Source organism: Sturnus vulgaris, chromosome 16 (genome assembly GCF_052056855.1).
Source record: "Sturnus vulgaris isolate bStuVul1 chromosome 16, bStuVul1.hap1, whole genome shotgun sequence".
In the NCBI taxonomy this organism is placed as follows: domain Eukaryota; kingdom Metazoa; phylum Chordata; class Aves; order Passeriformes; family Sturnidae; genus Sturnus; species Sturnus vulgaris.
The window spans coordinates 4,933,951-4,956,375 of NC_142258.1; the positions used below are offsets into that span (position 1 = coordinate 4,933,951).

A 22,425-nucleotide genomic window follows, 5' to 3' on the forward strand; every position below is an offset into this window, starting at 1 on the left:
CAGAGCCAGCCCTGAGCTCATCCATGGAGCAGTGGCCCTGGGGACAGTGGAACCTCTTCCCTTTCCTTGTCTGGCTTTTTTTCACAGCTCATTTTATGGCATTTCCTGCCAAGGGATGTGGACCATGGCTGCCAGGACTGAACCTTTCTTTGGAGGGAGGATTGAGGCTGGAAGGTGCTCAGCAGCCCAGAAGCCATCTGGAGACCTGGGGTACCACCAACAATGGGGTACTGGGGGATGCCTAAGAGATACCTTGGGGATAGAGGGGCCCAGACTTCTTCTAATTCTCCTTTTTTCCAGTTGCAGACAGTTCGCATGTGGGAAGTGTTTAATTTAGAAAGGCAAGCACTTCTGTTTCACATTCCTGTGTCGGTCTCTGTTGGTTTATGACCAGTGAAATCCTGGTGTGAAAACAGAATCAGGCTTTGATTTCATCTGCCCCTGCTGTTTTACACCACTAACAGCTTTGCATTTCGATAGCAGCTTTTATTCTAGGAGCTAAATGGGCTTCACAGACAGCCAATTAATTAATTGAGCCTCCCCAGCCAGCCTGTGCCCTCAGTGGCACAAGGAAGCATTTGCAGAGGAGGAAACAGAGGCAGAGGAGGAAAATGAGGCAGAGGCCCCAGCTAAAGAGCTGGGCTGCTCTCACTGCACTGGCTGGGCCATTGCTCCCAGTTCCATGGAGATGGTCCTGATGCCATTTCCAAACTGGTATGGGAATGGTCTCGATGCAGAGAGCAGCTGGGGAAGTTCTTTGGGTATCTATCAGTGACTGTCAACACTGGAGCACCTGAGCCCAAATTAATTCATGAGCTGCCATCACTTTGGACCACCCCAGCTTCTTGATAAGGAATCCTGTGAGACCATGAAACAGTGTCAGGAGGCCCCACTACTGTTTCCATCACCCATCCTTGCTGACCAATTCTTCTTTCTCCTGATGGGACCTTGAGCAACCTGATTTAGTGGGTGGCATCCACTCCCCATCCCAGGGAGTTGGAACTAAATGATAATGACTTTTTATTCTATATTCCTAGATGATTTTTAAGGTCCCTTCCCACCCAAACCATTCCTATGAGGAGGCATTCAGGGTTTGCAAGGAAAGGTTATTTCAGCTGAAGGGTTTGCTTTGGTCCAGGTGCTAGAGCTGAGATCCGGGGACTAAACAAGAGACAGGTGACCCTCAACTCCCCCCTCCAGGTCCTGTTCACTGCCTGGTGAACAAGAAACAGCCCTGGGAAGCTTGTGTGCTGTAGGCAGGATCTGGGGCACCTGGAGGAGGTGGAGGAATGTGCCTTTGATCAGGCAAAGACTAAATGCATTCCTGGAGAAATTACCTGCCTTTTATTATGAAATCCTGCTAATGGTTTGTTGTCTACACAAATAACCACGGGGAATGAACTCGTGCACTTCCCAGCCTGCTCTGTGTCTTCCTGGCTCAGCTCCTTTCTGAACAAACATAACCTTTTGCAAGAATACCTGTCAAAATCGCTTTGAAATATTGAAATAACAGGATGGGATATGGTTTGCTCCTGGGCCCTAGTGCTCATCCATCAGGACTTAGGATGTCCATCCAAATCGACTTGTGAGCAGGATGCAAGGAAAAAAACTGGCAAGCAGCAGTGCCTCACAGGGCTGCATTTGGGGAGCTTAGCACCTCACCCCTCTGTGCTGGCTCCCTGCATTCCCACGCACTCACCTGGGAGCAGGGCAGCTCTCAGACCCTCATGAAGCTCACAAAGCCCTCACTTTTTGTTGGTCATGGGGTGGATGAGACATAGGGGCTTGTGACTCGGCTGGAGCTGCTCAGGAAGGACAAAATAGTGTTCTTTGGCCACCAGTGTGGCCTGGGAGTGCCTTCATGGCCTCAGCACCTCCCTTCTCACCTCATGTGAGTATTTTAGAGACAGGGCAAAAAGCTGTGGAGTCTTGGAACAGTGTGGGACAGCAATAGTTGAGGGGCATGTGGCTGCTTGGGGTGGACCCATGGACACAGAGCCATCCCCTTCCCTTCCAGCCTCTGAGTGCCAAGGGCTGGCCAGGGACTGCCCAGGGTGTCTCAGTTTGGGCAAGCTGTAAATGCTGAGTGTCTTTTACTTCAACAGCAAAATCATCCCTCCATTCTCTCCTTCTCTGCAGAGCAGCAAGAGGCTTTGTGCTCTAACTCATCACCAGCTCCCCACCCTGAAAGTGGGGGGATAATCCACCCCTCAGTGGCTGGTGCCAAGGGCCACCACTGCCCAGACACATCTGTTTGGAGGCAGAGACCAATCAATACCTTATGATTTGCAGGAGATATCCCATTGTATGGTGGTACCTGCTCAGCCAAAAGCCCTTCACTTCTCATCCCCTTCCCAGTTCCTGGTGGTGATGGTCCCCCACCTGGAATAAGGTGAGGGATTCTATTTTCATGGGTACCAGACTTTTTTCTTCAATGCACTTGGAAGTGATGAGAACTTGGACACAGACAATTGGTAGAAGAAATCCACCAAACAAAAGACTTAGAAATCCAAACACTTCCCCCCTCCAAAAGATATCCCATCAACCAACCAACCAACAAAAAAGTCCTTCAAATAAAACTCCATCTCTTTCTCTAAAATCCATGATTAAAACCTGGTACAAACAGATGAATATAGATATATATATTTTTTTTAGTAGATGTAGTATTTTTTTTTCTCCTCTCTCTTTCTCATTATACAGCAAACATTGCAAATATAGAAATTTTCTCTGTACAATTAACGACTTCGGTTTACAATGCAGTGTGTGGTAAAACCTCTTAGTGAGTGAAAATGTGAACGGGCCTTCAACCGGGTAAAAGTCTAAACTGGAAGACTCCGTTTGCAAAAACAGCCCAAAAGATGGAGCTCCTTCTGGTCTCTTTTTGGTTTTTGTTGCTGTTTTTGTCGCTGTTGATTTTGGAAGGGAAGGAAGGAAGAACACAAACTGTTCACAAAGAATCCACAAAATCACGGAATAGGGACTCATGCAATGCAATATTGGAAAACGCCAGACCTCAGCTCTCTGCCCGCCCTTTCATTTTCATTTTATATTCAATTTTTTCTTTTTTCTTATATTTTTTTAAAAAATCAAAATGAAACAAAACTTTTTTTTTTCCCACTCCACAGTTTGTTTGCTTTGCAAAGTTTGTGTTCAAATTTGGTGCATGTCTCACCAACGTGAGGACATTTTAATATCTCACTTTATATATTATATAGAATATTTATAGATTTTTCATTATTTGTTCTCTCTTTTATTTTTTTATTGATTCTCTTTTTTTTTTTTTTTTCCATTTTTATTTTGTTTCAAAGACAGTCTGAATAAAAATAGCTGCTGCGGATTTCTTTTGGTCCAGTTAGTGTGTTAAGTCACGAGTTGTGTGAGGACTCAGGACTTTTGCTGGGCAGAGACGCCCTTCCAGTAGTCTAAGATGTCGTGAAGATCCTCGTCTTTGGCAAACTGGACCTTTTTGCGTAGGGCATGGCCGGCTGCCATGTACTCCTCCTCGTCTTTGTGCCGCTTGCGGTTGAGTTTGAAGCGCTCCCAGATGCTGTGCGATGGTTTGCAGGTGTACTCCGGGCTGGAGGTGTAGCTCAGGTTGTGGTACTGGGGCGAGAGCTGGGAGTAGGCCAGGTCTCTGGGGCGAGGACGGGTCAGGGGCTCCAGGATGGAGGGTTTCCTCCCGCCCATGCTGTCGTGCTGCTCCCCCGGGTGCGAGCTGGGGTACGAGTGCCGGTGTTCGCTGTACTGGCGGATCTTCTCCGCCTCCGCCCGCAGGATGGCCGCGGTCGGCGTCACAGTGAGGATGGTGTCGGTGGTGGGGGATGTCTTCTCAATGTATTTGGCTTCGGATTTGTGGCCCGATCCCTCGGAGCGGTAGGACCTGGGGCTCCGTATGGAGCCACTGGAAGAGGTGCTGGAGCGTTTGGGGGCCGCCTCCATGCTGTGGTGTCGCTGGAGAGGGTGGTTGTAGCTTTCCTTGTAGACGGGGGAAAGGAACCCGTGCTTGCTGGGGATCTGCTCTGATAAGAGCACCAGCTGAGGCTCCACTGTGGAGACTGCCCCGGACTTCACCCCTTGGAAGGAGGTGGACTCGGATTTCAAGGCATCGATGCAGTTGTTGATGATCTGGTTCACCTTGTCCACCTCCTTGGCAATGGTGGAGATCTCAGCCACAGAGCCCTGGGTGTCTGGCGGCAGGGACAGTTCACAGTCTCGCCTCTCAGGCTGCTCACCCGTCCTCACCTCCATGTAGTTGCCCTTGGTGGCCTTGGGGGTCTCGCTGCTCTCAATCAGCTTGTACTGCTCGACCTCGCCAGCAGAAGGGAGGTAGGGGATGCGGGTCACTGTCTCCCCACCCAGTATCTGTCCCTGGGACAGCTGGGTGATGCTGGTGGTCTCCATTTCTGGCCCGTACTTCAGCTCGATGATGGTTTTCTTCATGCTGCCGGCAGCCTTTTTGTGCTTCTCCTCCTGCTGGCGCCTCTTCCGGAGGCAGTAATACACCACGCCCAGGACAATCACCATGCCAAAGAGACAGCCCAGGATTGTCATGATATAATGGGTGGCAGTGGAAGGGGTGGGCACCGGCTCCTTGCGGTTGGGTCTGGTGGGGGTGATGGTGACACAGGTGTGGTTGTACTTGGAGTACTGGTGAACAGAGACCACACAGTAGGTGTAATCTCTCTGTGCTACTAGGTTGCTCACGGTGATGTTCTCCTCCTTCTTCCTGAGCTTGGTGATCATGGAGGAGAAGCCGTTTTCGAACTGGGAGAGGATGTACATCTTGCTGAAGGGGTAGGGGATCTGCACGGTGAGGACGGCCGAGTTGTGGTTGAGGTGCTTCACCTGGATGTTGGGGCGCACCTCCGTCTCACCGATGGGCGTGAACAGGGAGAACTGTGGCGTCGTGCCGTCGCCGGAGGAGCACTCCTCCTCGGAGCAGGGGCTTTCGGAGGGCACCGTGGTCACCTGGTACCTGGGAGGGATAAAACGAGGGATCACAGTGTAGGAGCCACCAGTGCAAAGGGAAGAGAGCATGCTCAGAGCATTGCGGTAGCCAGTCCGGCCTTGGCCTAACAAGTAGTAGCCCATGTAGTCGGGCGGGGAGTCGCACTGCATCCGGTCGTAGGTGCGTGTCATGTTGGTGAAAGCCTCCAGCCATTGCAGGAAGCCGAGGAGCTCGCAGGAGCAGTAGAAGGGGTTACTGTAGAGTTCACAGACAGAGAGCTTGTTTAGGCCCCGAAAAGTGTTGCTGTCCAGTCTCTGGATCCTGTTCATGGACAGGTCAATGTTCACTATGTTGGGGCACTCCCAGAAGGCATTGGGGGTGACGGTCTCGATGAGGTTGGCCTGGAGATAGAGGTACTCCAGCTTCCCCAGGCCCCGGAGGATGCCCTCGGTGAGGTTCCTCAGTCGGTTGTAACCCAGCTGCAGCACCTGGAGGTTGAACTGTCCTGAAAAGGCACCGTCCTCGATGTAGGAGATCTCGTTCTTCGTCAGGTTGAGGTATGTCAGGTTGCCGAAGCGGCTGAGCGAGGCGTACTGCACGCTCTTGATCTTGTTGTCGTTCAGCCGCAAGTCCACGATGGTGCTGTTGATCTGCTGGGGGATGGACTCGTAGGGAGGCTGGTTTTGGCTGCAGATGGCCAACCAGACGAAGCCCTTGTCCCCCTCGATGAGCCAGCAGTCCGCCCGCACCCCGCCGGCGTGCAGGAGAGACACGGCCGCCACGCACACGCAGAGGGCTGACGTCGCGGCCCACCGGCGACCTGCCATCTGGAAGGGCAGCCCGGAGAAGGGGTTCCTGGTCTGCTGGAAGTGGGGAACAGGACAGGGGCCGGGAAGGTGTGGGCTAGTGCTCCTTCGGCAGCTTTGCTCGCCTCTCCCTTCTCCTCATGGCTCGGAGACGGGAGGGAAGCGTCCCTGGAGAAAGCGGACCTCGGTGCCCACGGTACTCGGCAGCCAGCAGCCAGGGGCTGCTACCAAGGTCTTGGTGGCTGAGGCTGGTCCCACATCACCAGGCCTCTGGCATCTCGAGGAGGGAGTCATGAAGTTAAGCGCCTGTGCAGAGGAGTTGTTCAGGCTTAGAGACAAGCCTTCCTCTCATTTTTTATAGTACTTCTCCTCGTTTTCTTTTTGCTGCACATCGTGGCGCTGGTCCCCATCTCCCTGTGCCTCCTTGTGTTCGACTGTCCCCTCTCAGTCCCTCGGCTCACCTGCTCAAAACAAAACACAAGCACAAACTAAGCACAAAGGAAAGACAGTCAGTGGTCGGAGTCAGAGGTGTTGGAGATCCATCCAACTCCCCTCTTAGTCAGGCACTCGCCTTCTCATTCTGGCAACCACCTTTCAAGGAGTCTTTGGTTTATTTGGCTCCCACCAGCGCTGTTTGGCAGCACAAGGGGAGGTGGTCACTGACCACTGAGGTCACCCTCTGAGCCCTTGTCCAGCATCACTTATTTGGCAGTTGAGAGACCAACACATATCCAGTGCACTGTTTGTCTGACCTATTTAGGTGTCTACCTGAGGAGGAGAGGAGTGATGCCCCAGAAGTGTCTGTTCCTCTCTGCTGAGAGCAGATGAAGTCTAGACAACTCGCTCTGATGTAGATTTGATGCTGCAGCGTTTTGCTGAGGGGAATCCTGACTGTCTCGTGTGCTGGTGTGCGCAGCAGCAGTGCCCACACAAGGGATGCTGGTCGAGGACACCGTGTCTCTCTGCCTGCACTGCCATGTGGCATCTGCAATACAGCCCAGCATCAAACCCTTCTCCTGTTTCTGGGAACCTGAGCAGTCGTTTCAAGACACTGTGCAAAAGCCACTGGTGTGATTGTGAACCACCCAGTGTCCTTGTCTCTGGTTGGGGCTTGCTGCCTTTCTCCCAGGTGAAATGATGCAGAGGTGTGGAAAACCAGCATTCAGTGGCATAACAAGAGCATTTGCAGAGGATGGAACAAGACCTTGCCTCCCCAGGCAGAAACAGCTGTTTCTAGGAAATGTCTTCACTAGACACAAACCTGTGGGACTGCCAGCAGCCTCACTGCCCACAGAGAAACTCATTTCTGGCTCACATTTTCCATTTTTCCCCCCTAAATTTTTGACTAAGCATAAATTTCCATGAACAGCTCTTACTTCTTTTTCTGGTTTCTTAGGGAAACAGGAAGGCAAATGTGGAGAGGTGGGAAATGCATGAGCACCAGCACCTCTTGGGTCGTGCTTTTCCACAAGAGATTGGAAACATCATCTGTGGATATCTTTATTGCCAAATGGAACTCCGGGCTGGTAGGATGGATGCAGTGAAATGTTGTGGCAGAGATGGAGTTGCCCACAAATTGAGAGAAATCATCATGGCCTATCTAGAAAAATCCTTCTTTGAACCTTTTTTTTTTGGGAACGGGAACACTATCTCCCTTGTCCAAGGGCAGACTGTAGAAACCAGGGAAGACAGCACCAATACTCCTTGGATACATAGCTGGTAAGAACTGGAGGTGTCTTGGGAAGCTGTGAAGGAGATAGGGCCACATCTTACATCCAAATTGTCTTTCATTAAATCTGAAAAATAGTATAAACCAGGAACAGTTTTCCAAACCATTTCACAGTGCCCAGGGTGGACTGTTCTTGGTGCTACATATCTGAAAATCGTGTGGGGCTGATTGTTTAGAGGCAGATGCTATACTCTGACCCTTGTCCCAAAGAAACCAGGTTCTTTTCCAGTCACAATACCAGGCAGGGAAGGAGGCCATATTTTACTGCAGAGATCCCTGTTCACCAGTCAGTTTACACCTTGGTAAACAGGCCAGCAATAATAAGCAGTAACACAGTTTATTTGGTTGGACTGTGAACAATGAGTCTGTTCCCTGGTGACAGGTTTCCATTACATGAATAACAAGACCTTCTCTCACATCAGCTCTCAGCACACGAGACTTTCCAGCCACCTTGTCCTCCGTGTGCTGTCACTGCCCTGGGATGTTCTGCCAGTACCTGGAAGTCCATTTTAACATAGCTAAATCCTTGGAGGCAGCAAGAAAGGGAAGAGGGACTGTGGTCCCTGGGAGATTGCAGGTGAGTTCCCCCCCTTGCCACCCCCACAGCGAGACACTGGCTGCAGTGCCAGACTGAAACACGTCTGGTGCTGCATCCCTCTGGTGCTAGACAACTCAATTAACCTCTCTGCACTCCAGCCTCCTCTCTGGTACCGTGAGATAATGACAGCACTTCACGGGGTGGTGGGAGACTGAAGCAAAGTGCCCTGAGCTCCTCTTGTTGGGGTGAAAATCCCAGCACATGCATTGTGTTGCAGGTGGAGACTTTCTCTCTAGGTGTGCCAGCTCTCCTCTGCCATAGGGAGCAGCCTGGTGTCCAGCTCCTCCTGCATCCTGTGGGGATGTGTACTGCCCCTAAGGGTGTGGGATGAGGGTATTCCTGGCCTGCAGAGCCATAAGCAATGGCTTGCTCAAGTGGCACCTGGTTCCAGCATCTCCCTGTCCTCCTCCATGGACTCGTGGATTCCTGCAGGTAGGGGAAGCCCTGCCAAACTGAGCACAGGCAGCAGGAAGGGATGCACTTGGCATATTCTCTTCAGCAAGCACTTATTCTGTCTCCTCTATCTCCGTTTGTGACCCAACCACCCCGTCTGGGCAAATCTGTGTTTGGGAAGGCTCTGCAGAGCCTTTTCCTAGCTGAGGGATGTTCTTGTCACTCCTCCCTGGGGAAAGGCTGTGGGCAGAAGGCATTAGTGGAGTGGGACCATCCATGAGCAAAAAGCAGAGACAGACTCCCCACAGGTCTTGCCAGGCTGATCCCCTAGAGCCTTCCCCTACAGCCTTCCTCATCTAACTGGAGATGTTGGGGATGAAGAAGAGCAGCAGTAAATAACTCAAACACGTTCAACAAGGCTCCCACTGTATGTTTTCTCTTCTTTTCCATACATTGCCTATCAGCCAAGTCCTTCCCAACAACAGAAAGGAGAAATGGCATTTTATCAGCAGCCCGAGTTTAATTTCAGCTCATTAAAGCAAGCAATTTGCTGGTTTATTTGCTTTACAAAATGTGAATAAAATGACAGCATTAAGGAGATGTGAGAGAGGAAAGAGGGGCTAATCTCCCTTTTTATTAGATTCTCAGGACATGACTGGTGAGTGGAGAAGTGGGTCTTGTTGCTTTGCACAAAAGGCTTAATTGTTCATCTCGTTGGCTTCTGAGAGCCTCCACCCCAGCCCGTGGTGGGGTGTGTGCCAGAGGAGCACCAGCACCGAGCATCCCTCAAGGATCCAGTGGTTTAACTCTCCTGCCTGCCTGATTCATCTTTGCCCAGTTGTCCCGAGTTTATTCTCCTGGTAACACAATTGCTCATTGCTTTTTCCAGTTCTCTGAACCCCCACAGAGCTGAGAAAGCCTGGGAATAGACCAGCACAACTCTCACATGAAAAGCAACCAGGAAAGTGGTGATTTGGGGGTCTCTTTTGCTGTTGGAGAATGAAGCAAAAGGAAGGAATGAAGACAGTGTGGAATAACAATAGAAATGTTTTGGAATGATGAGTTTAATCTCAGTCAGAGATATCTTGAGGTGTGGCACCATGGTGAGAATGACAACAGGCCACATTCACAACAAGGTCATGGTAGGCACCCAGGAAATACCATTCCTGCAGTTACCTGTTTGCCTGTTACCTGTTACCTGCAGACACTGCTGTGATTCCCTTTCCTTCTGCTCTCAGGAGGCAGAGTGGTTTGATCAGCTGAGATGATGTCAGGTTTTTGTGGCTAACAGAGGCCAGCCAAGGGGCAATGACAACTCCTTCAGTCCTTGTTCCTCTTGCACGTTACCTGTGACATCCAGTATCTCTGCTGGAGCCCAGATCCGTGCTGCTCCCTGCTGATCCTCAGCCCTGACTGTGATATGCTCCCCTCCTACCCATCTCTGCTTCTCCAGCCCTGGTTCCTGTCAACAACCCAGCAGCAAAGAGGGATGGCTCGAATTTCGAGGCTGCAGCCTGGACTGGATGAGCAGCAGCATCCTTATCCTGGCTGAAAACCCACAGCAAAGGAGGTGGAGAGAAAAAGGCAAAGCTGGAGCTTCAAAAACCAGTGCAAGCTGGCTGGGAAGTTTTTGCTTCCATTTCCCAACTAATGGCATCTTGGAAAATTAAACCAGAGCAGCAGCTGCAAGGAAGCAAACAAAGCAGCCATGGGGGCTGGGAAGGGAGCTGGCACTCAGTTCCTAATTTTGTTATTCTACTGAATGAGTTATTTCAAACTGTGGATTACATTTACTGAGGGAACACAAGATTACACATGCGAGTGCGTGTGTATACACACAGCACTGCTCCTCTCCTTGGCATTTCTGCATCTCCATAACTTCCTTTTCCTTAGCTGCTCCATCTCCAGCTTCTTTTAGATCCCCTTTCGCAGCCTGTTTTATCAAAAAATTATCCCCACTACAAAGAGAGCCAGAAGAAAATGGAAGTGCTACATTACAAACATTGAGTGTTTGGTCACCCAAACAGGAGGGGAGGGAAAATTTGGCTAACTAGATTATAAAGGGAACCTTGGTTCTTCATTATGTGTAAGATAGTATGGAAAGGCAGCTCAAAGATGGCAGATAAAACCTTCCAAAGTGATGAAATCACTGTAAATAGCTAATGTCCATCCTGTCTATGTCAGGTGGGGAAAGGAGGTTTCCAGGCAGGTTTTCCCCTCATTCATACTGTTGGTCTTTGTTCCATGATTCCTGCTGGGTGATGATGGTTAGAATCACAACCTCCCTGGATGATAAAGATGCTCGGGCCTGTAAAATTCAAGTTCATTTTATATCCAGACATCCTGGTCCTAATATCCTTCACTGACAGGGTTTAGGCAGCACGTTGTGCATCCCAACCTTGTTCCCAAAAGCCTCACAGTGTTAGATAATAGAGTTCTCCATCAATTCTATTCTCTCTCCTGCTATTATTTATTATTTAAGAAAAACAGGCAAGGGAGAAGAGATATATTTCCCGCAGAGGTTTGAGGAGAGATTAAGAAGGAATGAAGCAGAGAGGTGAAGGTGAGGCTGAGAGAGAAGTGCCCAGCATTGCATCCAGGACAGCTTTTCCTGGGACTCTGGGAGCTCACAGGCTGTATGACAAGTATCCAGGTGGGAGGGATGGCAAAGAGAGAACTTTTTTGGGAGACACTGGGAGAAACAAAGAGAAATTACACTTGGTCTCTATACACGGACATTAATATTACCAGTTATGTCAACACTCATGGGCTCTGAATGGTGCTGGGGCCAATCTCTCCTTGACTTATTCCTATTTTAACCTTGATTTAAAAAGTTATGATCTTTACTGGAACCTGATATTCAATCTCATTTAATTTAGCAGCAAACTTGGGTGCTGTAGTGTCTGGGAGGAGCCCTGGTTCAGAGCCACTGTGCCTCCAAAAGCCAGGATGAGGCCAGAGCTGCAGCCTGGGAATGGCCAGAACAGACTTGTCCACACAAACATTTTAAAGAACCTTTTTTTTTTCTATGGTAAGATAAGTTCTGGTTTAAAATGACAATCTTTTCAAGACAAACTGTTGGGATTTCAGAAAATAAAACTATTCTGCTGTTACTCAGCTGCAGTCTGAAGTCATTTACATCCATCTCATGCTGCTTGGTTTCCAGGGTCTGTTGAGATGACAACCCTATCTCATGCTGCTGTGGGCTGCTGAGCAGGAGCCTCTGCTGAGTTTAAGTAAATGCATAAATGATCTTCTTGGTGAGCAACCTCTTAAGCCCAGCTGGGGTACCTGTGCATTAAACCAGCCTTCCAAAACGTCAGCACGAGGGGCAGTGGAACATCAGCTCCAGCCCCTGGCAATGCAGTTGAGCCCTCAAGGAGCTGAGAAAAGTGATGAGAGGGACAGAGTTAGGGGAAGGTGAAGAGGAAAAAGGTTTTAGGGGATGTAAAGAAGTAAGAGCTCTGATCAGGTATGACTCCAGCAATAAGAAAGGCATGTTTCCATGGGAGAAAGCCTCTCTAATACTTTCTTGATGGGATTTTTCCTTAGAAATAATCAGTCTGAATCACAGCTTCATTATGGGATGGTTATGCTGATGGTAGGCTGGGGAAAAGCAGAGGTCTGAGGAAGCAAGAGTCCCATTTTCCCCTGTAAATAGAGCTGAAGATCAAAGGATGTTTTTCCAGCAGCAGTGCAATGGAAGGAGCCAGCCCCACGCTGGGAAGTGGAGCTGCTGGTGTTCCTCAGCAGTGACAATCTGAGCTGAGCCTTGTCTCCCCTGCATTGTTATTCTCACTCAGATCTTTGTTGCTGTTTGGAAAAGGGCTTTACTGCTTTCATTCATTAATTTATTTTTGTAGGAAGCCTGCATAACCCTTTGCCTCCCAGATGGGAAAACTTTTACACAGGGGAAAATCTGGTGATGGATCTGTGAAATGGTGAGTTGTTAGAAATTATTTTTAGAGGTGCAAGTGTCTTTTTCAGTCTGAGTTTTTTATTTGTATTTGCAGAAGAACAGTTCCCCCTCTGTCCTTGCCCTTCCCCACTGAAGGGGTCTCTGGCCAGTGCAGCATCCCAGTTTCTAGGTAGGCTGTAATGCTGAGTGTTGAGAAATGGACAAAAAAATACACAGCTCATGAAGGACTTCATGGTAGTGATCTGTGATCTCTGGGTAGGCAGAACAAAATCCACCTTTCCATCAGCATGTGTCCTGCACAGAGGAATTGTTATGTCTGTGCTGTAAATAAATACCTCTGCTAACCTCTCCCTGACTTGCTCACCTTGGAACTGGTCCTGATTTTCTGGTTGGAGACTTTCAGATGTCTCTTCCAATCCAGGTTGGCTTGTGATTTTTATGATGCAGCTCTTGTCCTCTGGAGCTGAGGAGCCCAACTTAAGGCTGGACCCTCTGGCTATCCACTTCCTGAAGGGGGTTTCTGCCCAGATATTGCTATATCTGGCAAGCCCCAGTGCCCTACAAGCCTAATTTTAGCTCAGTGCTGCAGGCTGGCTTCTTGTCATGGGCCAGGAGAAGGTTAATGATCATCTGGGCAGCCCTCCAAAACCAATCTAATGTTTATTCAGGATAACAGCATTGCAGAGGAAACCAAGCATGACCACCTTCCACGTAGAGCTCACCCATCACAGCCTTGCTCCTGCAGGTGGCTCTGCTGGAGCAGCTCACATTTGTCCCCTCTTGGGGGAGACCCTTCCCTAGGTCAGCTCAGGTCCTCATCAACATTTCCAACCCTGCCCTCTTAACCCAAACAGATGCTGTGTTTCTACAGAAAAAGTTTACCAGGCTGTGGGCCTGTTGTTTCAGCAGTGAAATATGCACTCACCCTTTTTTTTTTTTTTTTTTTTTTAAATGGGACACTCCTCATGGGTCGCATACCCAGGCTACAAACAAATATCCATATATTTGGATATTTGGGAGGTGGGTCAGTGGTCTCAGCCACTGGTGGTGGTGGCCTGGATGTTGCAGGTCTGTGCTCCAGCTGGGTCTGGGATGGAAGTGAGAGGATGAAGGGCTGGTGCAGATTAGCACATGAGGAGACACAGGGATGTGAGACAGCAGTGACTGTACCCTCTGGAAGAGGGCAGAGTCCCCAGCATGGTTGTGTGCAGTTATTCACCTCAGCTGCTCTTTAATGGCTTCATTTCAGCCTTTTCTTCCCACCAGCACAGCCCCTGAAGTTATTCCATCATGCTTTTGACACAACATGAAAAAATGAGCAACAGATTCATCCCAGGAACACCCTGCACCTGTAGGAAGGTGAGTGCACTGCTTTCTTGGGTTCCCCTTGGGCCCTCAGGGCTCCATGAAGGCATTGGGTATAAGCTGTAAAGCCCGAAGGCCTGAGATGTGCTGTGCTGTGGGAAAGATTCTCTTCTAGCAATGAGTACTCACAGACATACCTGGCCCAGGAGAGCCCTTGATGCTTCTCTGAGGGTGCAGGAAAAATTATACTGACAGCAAAAAAGCGTTTCCTGAGGCAGCCCTGAGATGCTGGTACTGGCTTCACCATCAACAGTCCCAAAATATCTGGGTCTCACTGCCTTCCCAGTGTGCTGAGAGGCATTGTGAGAACATCTATTTAGCAGTGTCTCTGGAAAACACTGGGAATGTGCTTCCTGCTACCTGAGATGGTCAGGGCAATGGCTGGGCAGCCAAATGGCCATATGTGTTTGGAACTGGTATTAATGTCTCGTTTGATTATGTTTATGGCATGATTAAAAGGCTCCTAGATTCCTGAGCAGGTATCTTTATGATGCTAAATCTAAACAGAACAAGACACTCCACTGTGGGCTTGGCTGGTTAAACACGGTGCCAGACAGTGTTTGTCTCAAGACTAGCTGATTTCCCACTGGAGTATGCCCATGCACGGGTGGGAACAAGCAAAGCTCACCTTTGCCCATGGAGAATACTCAGCTGCAGCTATGAGGGACCACTGGGTTTCCTTTATGGTGCCAGCTTGCCTAAAGCTCAACCAAACAGCCTTCTACCTGAAAGTGTGTGGCCAGATGCACATGTAAAAAAATGGGCTGTGCACAAGCTAGACTCCAAAAGAAACTGTTTTTGTCTGGGCACGGGGTGAGTGCCAAACTGATGGTGGCAAAGCAGCAGTAGGGGCTACTGGTGTGTTAGTGTGGGCTTGCAGCACACAAAGCCCTTCCCCAGCACCCTGGCTGCTCCCAGCCAGGTCTGTGGCCACTCTCTGGGCCTCTGTGTTTTGCTGCTTGTCCAGAAGATGTGGAGTGTGGAAAGAAACTTTGGAGTCCAAGAAACCAGAAGCAGGGAGCTGTGCCAATGTTTGGATTGCCCGTCCTTTTCATAAACATTTCCTGTGGAGGTTACCCAAGCCGAAAAAGCAAGTGAACCCAAAACACCTACCCTCTTTGGAGGATTGGAGTTTATTGTTAATAATCTACTGCTAAAAGGGTAACATCTGTTTTGGACAAACTGTAATGAGATTTAAACCCCAGGTGGAGGAAGGACTTCACAGTAATAAATGACTTTCTGTATGTCTAAATAGTTTTAATTTTTTTTCTGGCAGAAAGAGCTGCTTTTCACCTCAGGCTTCTTTTTGCCAGCTCTTTTTGTTTAATGATTGCTATTAATTTCCAGGGTGGCAGATGGATTCTAGGCTGGTGTAGTCTGAAATGAGGAAAAACAGCCCGTGAAGGTGTGAGCTTGCCGTGAATGTGTGCACAGGTCACACATGCTGGTGCCATGCCATGTGTGGGAGTTTGCTTCCCAGGGGAACAATTGCTTCTAGGTACCTGCTCCTCCTCCCTGGGATGTTTGAGCATCTCTCAGTCATAAAGGAAGGTAAATTAACATTTCTGGTCACTGCTCTCAGCTCTGCCTGTTTAGACCTTCATTTAATAAAGCTGCTGATTTCAGCAAGGGTTCGGGAGGAATTCGAACCAGCACCAAGTGCTTTACTAAATCCAAGCTGAAGCGAGCTGGAGAGCAGCATGTGGTCTCCAGAACATGGAAAGAACCTCCCTGCCCATGGCTGGATGCTGACAGGTGATGGGGATTCTTCCTTGGGCATGAAACAGACATTTTTCGGTGCTTTTCCTGTGTTATTTGCATTTTTTTTTAATAGTATGGGATGTCCCAAACAGACAATCCTTCTCCATCCTCTGGCTGTGGCACTGTCTGCTGTTGAACCCAACACTTCCTGCCAAGCTCCCAGTGCCCAAAGGAGGACTTTCTTTATTCTCTCTGCTACCACCACTTCCTCAAGAAACCTACACAAGTAATCCCAGTTAGTGCTACAGTGTGGTGGGGTCCCCTCCTTTGTCTGCCCCTCCTGTGGAGCATCTCTGGGCTTGGCTCAGGAGGCAGGACACAAGGGCAGCCAGGTGAGAAGCTGGATCTAGGAAGGAAGGCTGATAATGGACATGGCAGCACCCTGTGGACAGACAGCTGCCACAGGAGTGTGGCAGAGGTTATGGGAAGGAGGGAGGGGTTTATTTACCTGGGCCCGGGTGAGCCCCTAGGGATGGAGGAAAGGGGGTAGAGATAGAAAGTGCAGCATCTCAGGTGATGCAGATAATCTCCTTTAATCTCCTGCTCAAAATAACCCAAAGTCAAGTAAAGGAGGGATTACAGAGCCTAAGCCACTGTTATTGCCAGGGTGGAACAGACTTAGGCTGCCTCTGAAGGGCTCCTGAGGAAGAAGAGGAGCTGCAGCAAATGCCAGCCTGCTGGAAATGCCTCCTGGTGAGGGTGACTGGGTGAGCTGAGGACCTTCCTGAGGTTGCCCAAGGGGAGCTGGAGCTGCAGGGACAGCAGCTGCTGGCAGACTTAGGAGCCTACACAGGCACCTGCTCCTAGGGAGAGAGTCTTCGATGCCCACTTGCCACCTTGTTGTCGCCGATGGGTCTATTCTTAGAGCAGGACCCAAAGTGCCTTATAGCCATTAATTATCCTAATGGGGAAGCAGTGACCGTGAAACCCGTTTTACAGATGGGAAACAGAGCCCAGGTGGAGGTAAATCACCTATCAGGTGCTGGGGCAGGGCTAGAGTGAGGTGGCCAGACCCTGGCCCCCCCACCTCCCTGCAATTTTAAGGGGGCTTTCCTTGGTTGTGTGTTCCCATCAGCTGTGAGGCTGAAGGCATCTCCTGCCCTTTGCTATAAAGCCACAGCTTGGCTGCTGTGCTGCTGCCAGGGAAAACTGAGCTGCAGAGCTCTATTCATCAGCTCCTGGTGATGTCTCTGAGATAGCAGCAGTACAGAGACTGTGTGAAGCAGGATTGCACTGGGGAGGGAGCAGAGCATGTTCATTTTAATGAGCCTGTCCCTGCCTAAAGGAGAGAGAAAGCGAGAGGCCAACCTGGTTTAATAAACTCTAGCATGTGGATTTAATCAGATGGATCATTGTTCCCCAGCACAGGGATGAATATATTAAAAAAATGATTCAAACTTTTCCCTTTTGTTTTTCATTTGTATTATGTGCTGTGGTGTGATAAAACATCCTGGGGCCAACTTGCAAGGCAATAAAAGAGAGGGTGGAGGAGAGGAAGACATTGATCCATGCGAGCGAGCACAAGCGCTGTGGGAAGGGAGGCTGCTGGCAGGCAGGGCTGCAAGAGAGGGGCTGCAGCATCCTCAGCCCCCACCAAAGCCCCAGGGAAGATGTGCTTATGGGGGCTGACCTGCTGTCAGCTCCTTTTCAGAGATCTGAGATGACTAATAGCAGTTTAAGTCCAGGGCTAAAAGCAGCCCTTGGTAAAGCATGAGACCTGCATCTCACTACAGAAAGATCTGAGCACAAGAATATCCCCACACCCCTGCCCCAGGAGGGAAGGAGACACAGTCCTCACCTTTCTACAGGGACACCAGCATGTGGATTGTGCTGGTGGTGTCTGTTGGAGTTAGGTGGCACTGTCCTTCCAGGGAATGGTGCAACAGGACCAACTTTCCTCTGGACTTTCCCCTTCTCCTTACCAGGAGTTGTTCCATCACTGCCTCCCCACTGCACCAGGTGCCAGGCAGGGAGGAATGGGGATCTGGGTGCTGCTTATTAATTTAGGGAACGAAATAGCTGTGATTGCAAAGCTGCAAACTGCACAGCAGGAAGGCAAGGGTTGTATTATGGAGTTTTGCCACTGCTCCCTGTGTGAATGCCACACCCCTGTTCTCTGACTGTCCCTGGGGACAGCAGGCCTTACTTGGAGGCACAGAAAGGTCTGGATCCAGCACAGCAAAGAGCAAACTGAGTCTGCAGGCAGCCCAGGTGGGATTGTGTCAGCAGTACCTGGCTCTGGGCTTGCAAGGCTCTTCCTACGTGGGTGGCAATAAAGCCAGCTTAGACAGAATAGTCTTTTGTACTAAATCCTGGACAGACCACCTGGAGCTGTGGACAAGGACAGACCTCAGGGGCCTCAAGATGCCTCCATGGAATTTACCTCCTTTGCCCTGCCCCAGCTCACTGCCCTTGGCTCAGACTTAAATAACTCCCAGCCCTTGCTTTGCTCACCCTCCTCTGGCCCATCAGGCTGCTTGCCACCCTGAGAGACAAAGAATTGGCTCTCCAAGGATGGGACAGGGCACTCAGCTAGGTTTTTAACCTCTCCCCCTAACACTAAGGCCAGAGGTCTCCAGCTGCACTCGACAGCTCCCTGTCAGGTGGCAGATGGGCATTTGGCTGGAGGCAGCCCTGAGGTGTTTTTGTTGGGGGGCTACAGGTCCCCCTGCCACAGAGCAAAGCTGTACCTGACAGTTTTGACTGGCTCTAGGACAGAGATGGGGTTTGTGGTGAGATCCTGTGTTTTACATCCTTCCTTCAGGATGGAGCACCTCCACCAGCAGCTGTAGGGCCATGGTAATATTTAGAGGAGGGGGGAAGGTATCTCCTTTGGAAAAGATTTCTCTGCATTGTGCCATTGACTCACTGAAGAGTCACTTATGGCCACTTGGTGTTAAGTATCACCAACTTTGGCTTCTAACACACCACCATGCTACCGCTTCATTACATTATCCATTACTGCCCATAAACACTAATAAATAATCCTATTTTCATTCCCCCATTGTTTAAGTGGTCATTAATTGTAGTTTATATGCTGTCTTTGCGTATTTGTGTACGATAGCTTCTTCATGATTCCTTGATTAACTGTGATTGATTGTGTATTTTAAAATCAATTAAAAGTTTCAACACTAAAAGGTAGAGTCTTTAGCAGTAATTCTCCAAGACATTGCCACTTATAATGGAGTTATTCTAGTGCTGGGATCCATTAGTGTGGCACGCTGTGATCTTTATTTTCCAGATTTATGCCCATAAGTAAGTGTGAGTGTGCACGTGTCTAGTGTGGGAGTTTGTAGTGGTTTTGGTTCACCAGTTTGAAATTTTTCTGTTGTGAGATAGGATTAGAAGGAAGGCGAAATAGGCTTAACTTTAAATGATTGGAAGTAGATGTGGGAAAGAACCAACTTCTCAAAGGGTTGCTGGCTTTTGTGGGTGACCAGGCATCACCACTCCCTTCCTTAAAACACTAATTACAGGACCCTGTAATTTCCTTGCACTGTGTATTAATGTTCTAATTGTAAAGAGATGCTGATACCCTCAGCTGAAGGTACACAAAGTGGGATGTGTGCTCTTCTGCAAAGCTGTTTTAGAGAATGCCCCTGTGCCTTGCTGGGGTGGAGGTGAGGGATACATGGGAGCATAGGGATGGCTGTGAAGGTTTGTGGTGGTGCTGATATGATCATGATATGATGGAGGAGGTGGAGGGTGGCCACCACCTGGGTGTCAGGGCATGTGCTGGAGCGCAAATCTCTGCTCTTTATAGCATCATTCCTGTATTATATCAATTTATTGTATGTATTATATGTATTATAGCTCTTCATATTGCTGTTGTGCTGAGAAAATGTGTGTGTCCAGCACCAGAGCTGGAGGAAATGGGCTTAGCACCATGCTGCCTTGCCCTGCAAACCTGAATCCCAAGTGCTTATGCCTCTGTGCACTCTGTGACTCCAGGGCAGCTCTGCCCAAGCAGCTTCTCCTGGCCTCTGCAGAGAATTAGGGGTGGGGAAACCACATCAGAGATTTTGTGTAGGTGCTCCGAGGTGGGGGAGCAGATCCCCAAGGACCAGTGGGAAATCAGCCCCTACTTGTGCCCTGTCCTCCTGGATGTCTGCCTGCTGCCAGGAGCAGGGCCCTCCCAGCCATCTGCCAGCTCAGGCAGAGGATTCCTGTGCATTAATCTGCTCACAGACATTTGTCACCCACCCTTCTCCCAGCTGCATGATGCAAAAAATGCCTCAGTGCCCCAGTGCAGCTGCTGGGAGCACCTGTAGGGGAAATCACCAATCCTGTTAAATGATGGGGGGACCATTCTGTGCAAGCCCTGGAATGGGATCACTCTGTTGTATTAACTTGCCTGCTTGCATTGATGTTAATGAAATAAAGAAATATAATGGTTCCAGACTTTTAAACTTCTTATAGCTCAATTTGCATAATGGCCACCGCTACCCTGAACAGGAACTGATCTGTCAAAAAATATTGTTCCAGTCCTCTATCATTCAGCTCAATAGGAGGTGCAGATTGGCCCACAGGAGCTGTTTTTCGCTGATGGAGTGCAGTTTGCCTAGTGCCAACCATAAAAAGCTAATATTAGCACGCAATCCAATATTGTAAAAAAGAAATTGGTTAAAAGTTATAGATCAATAACTGTTAACGTGGCTCTGTTTTCCAGACAGATCATGTTTGCTGCTGCCTGCTGATGGGGAGGCAGTTCCCTCCCTCTGGCTGAAGCAACTCCAGGGTTCCTCCCTGGGGAAGCCTGGGGCTGCCACTTGAGGCTCAGCTGTCCTGAACAGCCCTGGGAGCTTATGATGCTGCAGAATGTTTCTTGTGGAAGTTTGTTCCCCTCTACCCTGGGCTATGAAATGCTGGTCAGGTCCGGACATTAACCCTGTTTCCACCTTTTTGCCCGACCATCCTCAGTGCCTAAATCCCTTCTCCTCGATGTCCCACAGCAACCCCACTTGATGTGATGGTTACTCCGTGATTACCTAGACCCCTTCTCCTCCCTGCCCTCGATCACTGCTCCTTGATTATCCACATCCCTGCTCTTTGATGCCCCAGATCTCTGCTCCTTGATTACCTACATCTCTGCTCCTCCATGCCCTAGATCTCTTCTCCTTGATTATCCCAATCTCTGCTCTTTGATGCCCTAGATTTCCTCTCATCAGTGCCCCAGATCTCTGCCTGCTGCCAAGACGGTGCCTCTCCTGGCAGACAACTCCTGCAGCGCTTCCAGCTCTTCCAGAGCAGCTGGATACTCTTATCCCTGTGGGGAGAAGGGCGTTGGGCTTGGCATTCCCCTCCCTAAAGTGAGGTGAGCATCCCTCCTCTCTACCCTGTGGATTTAAAGCATGTTGCCCACGTGGCAGGGACTGTCTCTCCACACCAGAGTGTGCTTAGGAAGTGCAGACCCAAATCCTCAGCTACAGTGATGGGGACACGAGTGTTCAGGAGCAGGGAACCAGCTGAGCATCACAAGCCAGAGTGGCAATGGCCCTTTTGCCTCCACTGACCTTGGGCTTGCCTCTGATAGCTCATTACAGCCTGCCTTTGATCACTTGTCTCTTCCCTGCTCTTTACTTGGAGATGCTGGATAGCTTTCCTGACCAATATCATCAAATAGGACGTTTTTACTTCCAAAATATACAACTTAATTAGAACTGTGAAGGGAGAGAGCAGCCAGTCCATAAAAACACCCAGTCTGCAGCAATCTCTGTACTGACTCTGTGGGAACTGGGGACAAGAGACACCTGGTTTTCAGTGGGAACAGGGTGGTTTCCCAAATGTTGGAAATACTGCTCAGGTCCTGGACAAAATGAGGTTCTTCCACTGCAAGAGAAGGGTTTGGTGTGGAAATGCTCTCACCTGCAGTCAAACATGCTCTGCTGAATTGGGACCCATTGGAAGCAGGGACTGAGTAACTGCAGACAGCAAAGGGAGACCCTCATCTAAATCATCACTCTGCAAACAGACCTTTTGTTTGAATGCTTGAATAGCCACTGTCAACCCACAGTCTTGCTAACACACTCACTGGACTGGGACCATTTCCAGCTCCCCAGGGCCATCTCCCTGCAGGCATCAAGGCAGACCCACCCCATGGCACTGGAGGAATTTGTTTGCATCCAGCTGCCAGCTGTGGGCAGGACCTGCCTACCAAACGAGGTCCAGTCATTCCAGCTGCCCCATGAAACAGCTGACACCTTAAAAATTGATGGGGTTCATTTCCTGCCTCTGTGCACTTACTTGAAGCACCAGCTCTGCCATTACCAGCAATGTCCACATTAATTACTATCACAACCCGAGTACCTTGGCAGGCTCTCCCCTGCCTGGAACGCCTGTCCCAGCAGTGACCTGCATTTCCCTCCCCTCGGGACCTTTGGAATGACTGGGATTTCCAGCGTTGCTGCCTGCAGGAGAACAAAGCTGGGGCTGGGGTGGCCCCCGGGGAGGAGGGCAGGTAGACAGGCAGGTCTGCTGACAGGTGGGCTCTGGCCCAGGCTCACCTGCAGCACAGGGGCTCCTTCCCCTCCTGCACCTCTTGCCTCACTGAGCAGCAGCATCAGTGCTGCCCCATCTCTGGGGCATGGGCATAAACGATTTAAATATTCATTGGAGAATAAATATTCATTGGAGACTGACTCCATGGCTGGGTGATGGAAGCACTTCTCCTGGGATCATCTGGAGTCCTTGCACTGAGTCCCTTTAGGTTCGAGCCCCAGGGACCAGCTCCAGCTTTCCACTACAGACTCCTTCTGAACAGAAACCTCCAGTTTCTAAGGAAAAAGTCAAGTCATGGAGAAAGGCTCAGCTCACTCTAAAAACAGCTCCTGAGGGATGGAGACAGGCTTTTCAATGCTCTGTTGGCTGCAGAAAATTGAAAATCTCGTATTTTCTGCATAAAATGCT

The 22,425-nt window shown here is 49.7% G+C and overlaps 1 protein-coding gene across 2 annotated transcripts in view; it reads right to left on the reverse strand.

Moving 5' to 3' along the window:
• Positions 1 to 2,627: 2,627 nt before the first annotated feature.
• ELFN1 (extracellular leucine rich repeat and fibronectin type III domain containing 1) overlaps positions 2,628 to 22,425 on the reverse strand; it is a 102,414-nt gene continuing 82,616 nt past the window's right edge. For both annotated transcript variants that reach the window (XM_088174325.1, XM_014894367.2), the window contains exon 4: positions 2,628 to 6,215. In XM_088174325.1, coding sequence (XP_088030451.1) covers positions 3,385 to 5,775 — 2,391 coding nt within the window. In that variant the 5' untranslated portion in view covers positions 5,776 to 6,215 and the 3' untranslated portion in view covers positions 2,628 to 3,384. The remainder of the gene's footprint in view (positions 6,216 to 22,425) is intronic.